Raw genomic sequence first — 12,059 nt, 5'->3', positions numbered from 1 at the left:
AATAGCAGTATTCCATGCTGTATACAATTTAAGGCTGTTTTAAGGCAATATTAATCTATCTAAGATGAGGAGAGTTTAAACATTTTCTTGAACAAAATAAGGAGAACCGGAAGAGTTATTTATAAAGAAGTTTAGATTTTTATGCATGGTAGGAAGACAGGGCTTGTTCACTAACTAACCTAATTCCTGAACAGTCTAAAGGAATCGAGTCTTTGTCACAAACTCTTATTTTCTAATCACTATATCTTTTGAACCAAATGTTGTAGACCTTAGATATTTCAAACTATGAATTCTGTTAGATCAAATAATATGAGTTTGAAATATCAAAGGTTTACAACATAGAGTTCCAAAGACTCAATTCCTTTGTCTAATCTCATGTAATCTACTCTTTACATACATTATACCTCGCTGTGAGTTGTGACTAAAACTGGTTAAAGGGAGTGACCGGCTATGTAAGGTAGTTGAACTGAGTATGCAGTGTTGTGGAAAGCTTCTTTAGGAGTTTTGAACGTCGAATTTGCGCTCAAACTCAGGACTTACAGATCTTTTAAAAGTTTTATATGTCTCAAATGAATCCTAAAGAAGCTTTTGTACGCAGAACTAGGTCCAATAATTATTATTTTTATTTCTTATTTCATGATTTCTTTTAAAATACAAAGCAACATTTAAAACAATTATTTCAGGGTGAACTGTGCTGAAAGGCCTATTTGTGATGATAACTATAAACATTGCCAATGCCAGGTCCAGTTTGTGATTTAATCAATTTCTTATTTTTTGGAACACCCCTTCAAAAAGGGAGAATAAATTTTTCTATTTTTAAATCATTCCTCCAAAAAATGGATATATTTTATCTCTATTTTACAATATACCTGCCGATTGTATAAACAACTATTGTTTGGACTAAATAATTACTATAGAACCAAAGTAAAAACTAAAAGATTGAGGACACAATATTTTTTTATGCGACGTCATGTAATAATATCGGGTAACACGATTAATATCGATAGGTAACGAGATCGCGCCGAGTGGTAGTGGCGTTGATAGATGACGCATCGTATTCGTGTGGTTCCCTGTTCTGCTAAACAGGTTGAGGATCGTCCCCTTCAATTTGGGATCAATAGATGCGAGCTACCGATCGATATTGATAGCTAACGAGATCTCGCCCAGTGGTAGTGGCGTTGATAAATCACTGATCGTATTCCTGTGGTTCCCTGCTTCGATAAACAGACTGAAGATCGTACCCTTTCATTTGGCATCAATAATGAAAACTATCAATAATGAAAACTATCGCCGTTTTTCCTCAAAGTCTTATTTTTAAAGAAACCAATAGTTTTCAAGGGTACCGTTATGAATCGGACACACCCCTTTTTAAATGGATTGTACCATTAAACAAATCTTTTTCTATTTTTTTTATGAATTAAAATATATTCAGGGTGCTCCTATAGTTGATCCTGAGCATAAATGTCCCCCTGGAGCTGGTGCTAAGGTTCTAGGCGACCCTTTCAACTGCAATATTTCTCTTGTCTGTATTGATGGGACACTATCAACAATTGTCAACTGTGAAAAGGAGAAACCCGTAAGTTTTCCTTGTTTTAAATTGATTGTCTTGATAAAAAACTTATTTCAGCCTTTTTTCTAAAAACAAAAAAGTTAAGTAATCTTTGTTAAAATTTTTTTTTAACATTAAAATCTACATATTTGTTAAGTATAGATATTTGTATATATATATATAGAGGATAACACCATTATATAGTACTAGGGCTTATAGGGCTCTCCGCGCCACTATTTCTATTATCATTTAAGCTTGTTGTTAATCTTTCTATAAAAACCATATTTTTTATTCGTATATCTATACATATTCAGTTCCTAAGTATAGTCATCTCTGTTTGTTTGATTGTCCGGTTGATCATAACTCATAAATCCCTTGACCAGTTTGCCTCTAATTTTGATTGAAGAACTCTAGAGAACATAATAAGAATAATCTGATTCAAATTGGGTTAATTAATTTTATAGAAAAAAATAATTTTCAGGCAAAACAAGATTCCCAAGCTAGTATAATATAAAATAATACGAATATTTTTTGACATTTTCAATAAATCAATTTTTTATTTGAGGCAGCATTTGTAAAATAAGACCTGGCATAAACCAAAAAAAACACCGAAATAATCAAACAGACAAATATATATATATATATAAGATATCTAAAATTGAAAAATTATATTCCTTTTTAAAACAATCATGTTTAGATTGAAACTTTCCAAAATAGATAAGTTAACAGTTCATCAAAATTCGAAAATTCTCCTTCTAAATTATGTTTTTCAGTATTACGACGAGAAACGTTTTGGTTGCTCTTCTGATCCTGCTGTTTGCGAACTTAGGCAAAATATTTTTAATTTATGTTTAGAATAGTATTTTAATTTATGTTTAGAATAGTATTTTAATTTATATCTTCAAACTTGACGATTTGAATCGTTTAGAATGATATGCAAGATATTTAAAGAAAACTAAATGTTTCTGGCTCTTCTGTCACTGAAACTCTCCATTTAACGAGCGGTAACATGGCATGTCCATCGAACTTCTATTTGAGAAAGGTTCTATTGCAAGGAAAGTTATTTCATAGGTGTGCGCATCTTTTGATATGGGATCCATATTTCACATAAAAAATTAATGAAATATTCTGGGCATAGAAAACTATTATGTGAATTATCAAAATTATCAAAATCTAATGCTTTTAATCTCCTCGGATACTAAACGAACACTATGCATCTATTCTTGTTTACAAATTCCGCTCAGAGAGAACTGGTTTCAATATGTACGCAGAGTATACGCAACTGCAATTAACTTTCCTTGCATTATAACCTTGTAATTAGTAACTAGAAGGAAGATAAAGTTAAATTCTCAGAGTTTCCTTTATTATCTCTGCAGCATAAATCCACAAGCTACTTTTAAAGATAAACCACAATTGAAAATAATAAATTTTAGCAAGAAAAAAAAAAGAATATCATATATATATATATATATATATATATAGGATCCTATTACAAAGATATTTAGGATCCTATTATATATATTTAGGATTCTATTACATATATATTTAGGATCCTATACCTTGTCCTGATGATGCTGAACTGCAGCTGTACCCAGACCCAGGCAAACAATAATGCTTAAAAAATGTTTATAAAACGCCTTTTTCTAAATATGTAATTTGAGTTATTTCAGAGTTTAATCCGATTGGATATTATTATCAACTTATCATTTACCAGTTTAAGTTTAATAATTTCAAAATTGATAAATGAACTCTTTTAATACAGGTGTTGTTCCAAATTCATCTTTGAACATCAAGTAATAAATCACAGGATTAAAGATTTAAAAGATTTTTGCCCAAAACTATGATTTTCTAATTCCTATATCTATACAACCCGATGGTGTATACCTTTTGATATCTAAAACTATATAAATTCTGTTAGGTCAAATAATCTAAGTTTAAAATATCAATTTTTTTCACCGTCAGGTTGCAACGATATAGGATTTCGGATATTTGATTATTTGGCAAAAACTGATTTTTTTTTCCTATTTTAGATGATTGTGAGTCTTACTGGGAGTGTTACATGGGACGAGTTACTCATATGACTTGCTCTGATTGCTACCAGGGACTACATAGGACTCTTTCTTCTTATTTATGAAATATCCCCTCTATAAAAAATATAAAATATAAAATGTGCTTTACAATTTTATGTATGGTATGTCCTATCTATGAAGTTTATAACATGAAATGTTCTCTCTATAAACTTTCTTATAAAATATATCTATGAAATATTCTACTAAAAAAAAATATATGAAATTCGTCTCTCTTATCCTGATTGTATGGTCCCTGATTAGTGATTATCTCTATATTGGTCTTATCTAGTCCCTGATTATCTCTATATTAGTCCTATCTAGTCCCTGATTATCTCTATATTAGTCCTATCTAGTCCCTGATTATCTCTATATTCGTCCTATCCAGTCCCAGATTATCTCTATATTAGTCCTATCCAGCCCCTGATTATCTCTATATTAGTCCTATCTAGTCCCTGATTATCTTTAGTTTGATGCTGAGCATAGTTGGTGTTCTCCTCCCGATCAAGTTGAGTGTGGAGCACGACCTGAAGATCAAAACTGTCAGGTTTAGTTCTCTTTGAACCAAGGAAGAAATGCAGTTTTGGATTTTTACCTTTAATATTGGAACACTAATATTGGAACACTAATATTGGAACACTAATATTGGAATAATATTGGAACACTAATATTGGAACACTAATATTGGAACACTAATATTGGAAATTTATAGATTTTTTTCAAGTCATGTTAATATGCTCACGGCGTTTTATTCTGAAAGGGTTAACTTTCAAAGCTGTCTGCATATATTAGCTATCCAGATTCACTCAAAGAAAATTAAAAAATAAAACTTTACGTTCAGTGATATTCTAAATAACCCGAAATAGTGTTAATTGATTGATGGCATCAAAGTCGTCTTTGACCTTAGAATACGTTTGCGGCATACAACAGTGGTAACCTGATTATAGCAACATTTTGTTAAGAAACAATAATCATATTATATCCCTAGTCCTGAATCTCCCATTTTTGTGCTTTTATAATTACCATTTATACATTTTCATGGTTTTATGTAATTTGGAAATAACAGGATTAGAGCTATTTTGTGATTATTTTTTCATTACAAAAAATTGCTAAATTCAGCTTACTTGTAATGAAGCCAAAATTCTATGGTAGGATGCTTTTATTGCAAACCTCCAAGCCAAAATAAAATTTCATAGAACCAAAAATTTTTGGGAATTTTCTGTTTGAATTAGTTTTCGACCGCCAATATTCAGGAAAATGAAAATTATATTACAAATTTTTTTCATTTAGTCTACAACTGCTCCCGGTCCATGTCCTTACCCCACAGGATACTTTCAAGTAAATATTATTAAAAATATAATAATAAAAATAAACAGATACCCACAGAAGCAAATATATATAAATATCATATCATGATGATGATGATAACATGAAATATAATTATAATTATATTTCATGTTATCATCAACAATAACTAGAATAATAAAAACTACAATATTTTTTTTTCAAAACTAAAACTAAATATTAAGAATTATAATTGTTAAGGATCCTGAGAATTGTAAAAAATATTTTGTCTGTGAACAGGGAACACCTAAGTCAGCTGTTTGTGAAGTTAAGGTAAGACACAAATTTAAAAAATTATAAAAACTTTCAAAATTACCAAAGTTGAAAATCCATGAATGCACTTCAGTCTGAGCCAGGTAAATTTCATCTGTAATTATAGTGATATGAAAGAATTATTTTTTTTAGTTTTTTGGGCTTTTAAAAGGTTCCATATAAAACTGAGAAGATTTACAAACTTGTTTATTCTAAACATTTGTTTTCTAATCCTAACCACAATGTTGACCTATTAGAGGGAACATTTATGCATAAAAAAGAACCAAAAACGATTCAGAAACGAGCTCCTTAAAACGATATTTTTTTGTGCGTTTTTCCTTTTTTCTTTTATAAAAGCAAACTTTAACAGAATACAGTTTTAAAATGTTGGAATTGTTATTAAAAGTTTTTTTAAGAAAAGAACCTAAACTATTAAGAACTCTAGATACAAATTGTATGATGCAAGAACCTAAACTATTAAGAATCCTAGATACAAATTGTATGATGTAAGAACCTAAAATATTAAGAACCCTAGATACAAGAACCTAAACTATAAGGAACCCTAGATACAAATTGTATGATGTAAGAACCTAAACTATTAAGAACCCTAGATACAAATTGTATGATGTAAGAACCTAAACTATTAAGAACCCTAGATACAAATTGTATGATGTGAGAACATAAACTATTAAGAATCCTAGATACAAATTGTATGATGTAAGAACATAAACTATTAAGAACCCTAGATACAAATTGTATGATGCAAGAACCTAAAATATTAAGTACCCTAGATACAAATTGTATGATGTAAGAACCTAAACTATTAAGAACCCTAGATACAAGAACCTAAACTATAAGGAACCCTAGATACAAATTGTATGATGCAAAAACCTAAACTATGAAGAACCCTAGATACAATTGTATGATTTAAGAACCTAAACTATTAAGAACCCTAGATACAAATTGTATGATGCAAAAACGTAATCTATTAAGAACTCTAGATACAAATTGTATGATGCAAAAATCTAAACTATTAAGAACCCTAGATACAATTGTATGATGTAAAAACCTAAACTATTAAGAACCCTAGATACAAATTTTATGATGTAAGAACATAAACTATTAAGAACTCTAGATACAAATTGTATGATGCAAAAACCTAAACTATTAAGAACCCTATATACAAATTGTATGATACAAGAACCTAAACTATTAAAAACCCTAGATACAAATTGTATGATGCAAAAAGAAATCTGACGGTTGAACCCGTAGTACCGCTCAACTCAACTTAATTCACTCATTCATAAATTTAGAACTCAATTTCTAATTAATATGTATTTCTAGGCGGATTCTAACAATATAAACCAACAGCTTCTTTATAATTACGAAGTGATACAGTGTGATTGGCCTAACAGGTAATTAAGATAATATTATTATTATAAAGATTTATTCACACACAAATATATAAATACATATATAAATGGTGTAGTTAAACCTTGTTTAATAAATTTTTCAATATATAGTTTTACAAAAGAAAAAAGAAAAATTGCAAAATTATGCATAGTAAATAGGCGACATTGATCATTAATCATTACATAACATATTTATCATTTCAGTTATTACGTAATCATCGAATCCTTCAACATATAAATTATTCGTTCTTGTATTTAAAAGTTCTTGTAAAACTGGAACTTTTCATGCATATTCCAATGGGACATCAAAATATTTCATTTGTTTCTTAACTAACATTTTACTAAGATCCGAAGGATTTACAGAACAATCATTTGCAATAGAAAATAAATTTCTTATAAGAACTGTGTTAAGGTCATTTGTACATAAATCAGAAAGAAATCTAATGCAAAGCTTAGAACTTGCTTCAATAGTCTCATAGAAAGACACACATCTGCTAGCTAACATAGTTTTTACATTTAAACATTGTGAAATACTTTCAATCAAGTACCTATGCGTATCTCTAGGTACATTAAAAAGAATTCTAATAGCAGTATTCCATGCTGTATACAATTTAAGGCTGTTTTAAGGCAATATTAATCTATCTAAGATGAGGAGAGTTTAAACATTTTCTTGAACAAAATAAGGAGAACCGGAAGAGTTATTTATAAAGAAGTTTAGATTTTTATGCATGGTAGGAAGACAGGGCTTGTTCACTAACTAACCTAATTCCTGAACAGTCTAAAGGAATCGAGTCTTTGTCACAAACTCTTATTTTCTAATCACTATATCTTTTGAACCAAATGTTGTAGACCTTAGATATTTCAAACTATGAATTCTGTTAGATCAAATAATATGAGTTTGAAATATCAAAGGTTTACAACATAGAGTTCCAAAGACTCAATTCCTTTGTCTAATCTCATGTAATCTACTCTTTACATACATTATACCTCGCTGTGAGTTGTGACTAAAACTGGTTAAAGGGAGTGACCGGCTATGTAAGGTAGTTGAACTGAGTATGCAGTGTTGTGGAAAGCTTCTTTAGGAGTTTTGAACGTCGAATTTGCGCTCAAACTCAGGACTTACAGATCTTTTAAAAGTTTTATATGTCTCAAATGAATCCTAAAGAAGCTTTTGTACGCAGAACTAGGTCCAATAATTATTATTTTTATTTCTTATTTCATGATTTCTTTTAAAATACAAAGCAACATTTAAAACAATTATTTCAGGGTGAACTGTGCTGAAAGGCCTATTTGTGATGATAACTATAAACATTGCCAATGCCAGGTCCAGTTTGTGATTTAATCAATTTCTTATTTTTTGGAACACCCCTTCAAAAAGGGAGAATAAATTTTTCTATTTTTAAATCATTCCTCCAAAAAATGGATATATTTTATCTCTATTTTACAATATACCTGCCGATTGTATAAACAACTATTGTTTGGACTAAATAATTACTATAGAACCAAAGTAAAAACTAAAAGATTGAGGACACAATATTTTTTTATGCGACGTCATGTAATAATATCGGGTAACACGATTAATATCGATAGGTAACGAGATCGCGCCGAGTGGTAGTGGCGTTGATAGATGACGCATCGTATTCGTGTGGTTCCCTGTTCTGCTAAACAGGTTGAGGATCGTCCCCTTCAATTTGGGATCAATAGATGCGAGCTACCGATCGATATTGATAGCTAACGAGATCTCGCCCAGTGGTAGTGGCGTTGATAAATCACTGATCGTATTCCTGTGGTTCCCTGCTTCGATAAACAGACTGAAGATCGTACCCTTTCATTTGGCATCAATAATGAAAACTATCAATAATGAAAACTATCGCCGTTTTTCCTCAAAGTCTTATTTTTAAAGAAACCAATAGTTTTCAAGGGTACCGTTATGAATCGGACACACCCCTTTTTAAATGGATTGTACCATTAAACAAATCTTTTTCTATTTTTTTTATGAATTAAAATATATTCAGGGTGCTCCTATAGTTGATCCTGAGCATAAATGTCCCCCTGGAGCTGGTGCTAAGGTTCTAGGCGACCCTTTCAACTGCAATATTTCTCTTGTCTGTATTGATGGGACACTATCAACAATTGTCAACTGTGAAAAGGAGAAACCCGTAAGTTTTCCTTGTTTTAAATTGATTGTCTTGATAAAAAACTTATTTCAGCCTTTTTTCTAAAAACAAAAAAGTTAAGTAATCTTTGTTAAAATTTTTTTTTAACATTAAAATCTACATATTTGTTAAGTATAGATATTTGTATATATATATATAGAGGATAACACCATTATATAGTACTAGGGCTTATAGGGCTCTCCGCGCCACTATTTCTATTATCATTTAAGCTTGTTGTTAATCTTTCTATAAAAACCATATTTTTTATTCGTATATCTATACATATTCAGTTCCTAAGTATAGTCATCTCTGTTTGTTTGATTGTCCGGTTGATCATAACTCATAAATCCCTTGACCAGTTTGCCTCTAATTTTGATTGAAGAACTCTAGAGAACATAATAAGAATAATCTGATTCAAATTGGGTTAATTAATTTTATAGAAAAAAATAATTTTCAGGCAAAACAAGATTCCCAAGCTAGTATAATATAAAATAATACGAATATTTTTTGACATTTTCAATAAATCAATTTTTTATTTGAGGCAGCATTTGTAAAATAAGACCTGGCATAAACCAAAAAAAACACCGAAATAATCAAACAGACAAATATATATATATATATAAGATATCTAAAATTGAAAAATTATATTCCTTTTTAAAACAATCATGTTTAGATTGAAACTTTCCAAAATAGATAAGTTAACAGTTCATCAAAATTCGAAAATTCTCCTTCTAAATTATGTTTTTCAGTATTACGACGAGAAACGTTTTGGTTGCTCTTCTGATCCTGCTGTTTGCGAACTTAGGCAAAATATTTTTAATTTATGTTTAGAATAGTATTTTAATTTATGTTTAGAATAGTATTTTAATTTATATCTTCAAACTTGACGATTTGAATCGTTTAGAATGATATGCAAGATATTTAAAGAAAACTAAATGTTTCTGGCTCTTCTGTCACTGAAACTCTCCATTTAACGAGCGGTAACATGGCATGTCCATCGAACTTCTATTTGAGAAAGGTTCTATTGCAAGGAAAGTTATTTCATAGGTGTGCGCATCTTTTGATATGGGATCCATATTTCACATAAAAAATTAATGAAATATTCTGGGCATAGAAAACTATTATGTGAATTATCAAAATTATCAAAATCTAATGCTTTTAATCTCCTCGGATACTAAACGAACACTATGCATCTATTCTTGTTTACAAATTCCGCTCAGAGAGAACTGGTTTCAATATGTACGCAGAGTATACGCAACTGCAATTAACTTTCCTTGCATTATAACCTTGTAATTAGTAACTAGAAGGAAGATAAAGTTAAATTCTCAGAGTTTCCTTTATTATCTCTGCAGCATAAATCCACAAGCTACTTTTAAAGATAAACCACAATTGAAAATAATAAATTTTAGCAAGAAAAAAAAAAGAATATCATTTTTATTGTTTTTCATTTATCCTTGACCAGATGAAGGTTTAAAAACAATCTTGCAAACGAGACATGCCCTTGTATAAATGGGACATGCCCTTGTATAAATAGGACATGCCCCTGTATAAATGGGATATGCCCCTGTATAGAAGGGACATACCCTTGTATAAATGGAGGGTCATTGAAAATTGCATATACAATATCTTAAGGTTCATGGAAAGGCACAATTTCTCTTAAAAATAAAAAAAATATTTGATACCAGGCCGATATGCAGTGATGCTCCAGGAGTTGCTGGATGTTATTGTTACAACTAGTTTTCTTAAAAAATTCAATGAATTAATTTCCAAAAATAAATTGTTTCAAATGAATTAATTAGGTAATATTATTCTCTCATATATATATAGCTGGTCAAATAGCTGGACCGAATATATAATACAGCTCTTATCTCATATATATATAGCTGGTCCAATAGCTGGACCGAATGGGCTGAAATATTTTAAGGAACCTATGTTTGCTCTAGGGTAATATAGGCAAAAAAATCGAATTTTTTTAATCGACATTTTTTATGAAATTTTGTTTTTTCAAAATTTGATTTTAAAATATTCCACGGGCAACGCCGACACTTCAGCTAGTCTATATAATATTTCGCTTATTTCAGTTTTTAACTTCACACTTTTTATGAAAAAAGAATTATACTAAACATAATGTTTTACGTCTATCATGACGATCCTCAGTAGTTACAATTCTATGAACAACTCTTTAAATATTTCGCTTATATATATATGTGAGTCAAAAAAAAGAGTGTGATTAGCAGCGTCTGCCGCAAACTTGCACTTTTTCTCTACCAATGTCAATGTTTTCTCTACCAATTATCACGTAATTTCATCTTAAGTTTTGAAGTACATAATATTAATGTTTTCTTAATTCTCACGAAAAGTTCTAAATCAAATCCGAAAAAGTTTCATTGTAGTTAGTTAACCCTATCTCTGCTGGGGTACTTGAAAACCAGGATATGCTGGGGGGGGGGGTCAATTTGCCCCCCCCCCTCTAAATCCCATGTTTGATGTCCAAATATGACAAATGATACATCATTGGAAAGCTCTTGTGCTCTACTTTTAGAATCTGCAAAAAAAATTGCAAATTTGNCAGGCTCCTAGTCTGTCCTTGCCGCGGCTCTCGGGCTCCTAGTCTGTCCTTGCCGCGGCTCTTGGGCTCCTAGTCTGTCCTTGCCGCGGCTCTCGGGCTCCTAGTCTGTCCTTGCCGCGGCGCTTCGGCTCCTAGCCTGCCCTATAAATTGTCCTGACCCTAAATTAGTATAGAAAGTCTTGCGAGAGAAGGGGGGGGGGGTTGTCCAGAGGAGTCGTTCTAGGACGTATCCTAATTTTCCATCTATTGAAAAATCGCGCAACCTCTTAATATTTTTCTGGACCATTTAAATTCATAAAAATCACAAAACCTTTACACATCCAGACAACAATAGATTTGTAATTAATTGGAAATTAAGTGAGTGTCTATGGGATATAGGACACGTTATATCATAATTATTATAATTATGAATATAACTACTAATATCATTATTATTTGATATATGAATGATGAGAGGATAAAGAATTCATGAGGAATAGAGTAGGTCGGGATTAGGGAAATAATTAGAAATTCAGGATAGGTATACCTAGAGAGGGTTGAACAAAGGATGAATATTTCTTTAATGAATAAATGATGTTTCTAGGATAAAAGAATGAAAAAAGATGAATTAGGGTGGTGTTAAGCTAGAATTGAAGGATGAATGAAGGGGTGGGATAAGGGGTTGTTAGGCTAGAGTTGAATGTATAAGGGTGGGGTGAGGGTTGTTAGGCT

The 12,059-nt window shown here is 30.8% G+C and overlaps 1 protein-coding gene and 1 long non-coding RNA gene across 2 annotated transcripts; both read left to right on the top strand.

Annotated features, from left to right (window-relative positions):
• Positions 1–637: 637 nt before the first annotated feature.
• LOC111714634 (uncharacterized) lies at positions 638–2,385 on the top strand. Its single transcript, XR_002768021.1, has 3 exons — positions 638–741; positions 1,433–1,576; positions 2,323–2,385. It is a non-coding gene; the product is annotated as an uncharacterized LOC111714634 (long non-coding RNA).
• Positions 2,386–3,077: 692 nt separating this feature from the next.
• LOC111714629 (uncharacterized) lies at positions 3,078–10,570 on the top strand. Its single transcript, XM_023489775.1, has 10 exons — positions 3,078–3,150; positions 3,580–3,650; positions 4,085–4,162; positions 4,906–4,953; positions 5,161–5,232; positions 6,556–6,626; positions 7,890–7,947; positions 8,639–8,782; positions 9,529–9,584; positions 10,465–10,570. The coding sequence occupies exons 2-10, from the start codon at positions 3,609–3,611 to the stop codon at positions 10,514–10,516; spliced, it is 621 nt and encodes a 206-aa protein (XP_023345543.1). The 5' UTR covers positions 3,078–3,150; positions 3,580–3,608; the 3' UTR covers positions 10,517–10,570.
• Positions 10,571–12,059: the final 1,489 nt, after the last annotated feature.

The sequence above is a fragment of the Eurytemora carolleeae genome, unplaced genomic scaffold, assembly GCF_000591075.1.
Source record: "Eurytemora carolleeae unplaced genomic scaffold, Eaff_2.0 scaffold585, whole genome shotgun sequence".
NCBI lineage: Eukaryota > Metazoa > Arthropoda > Copepoda > Calanoida > Temoridae > Eurytemora > Eurytemora carolleeae.
The sequence above is the reverse complement of the archived record's forward strand: the minus strand, read 5'-3'. Positions and strand labels throughout refer to the sequence as shown.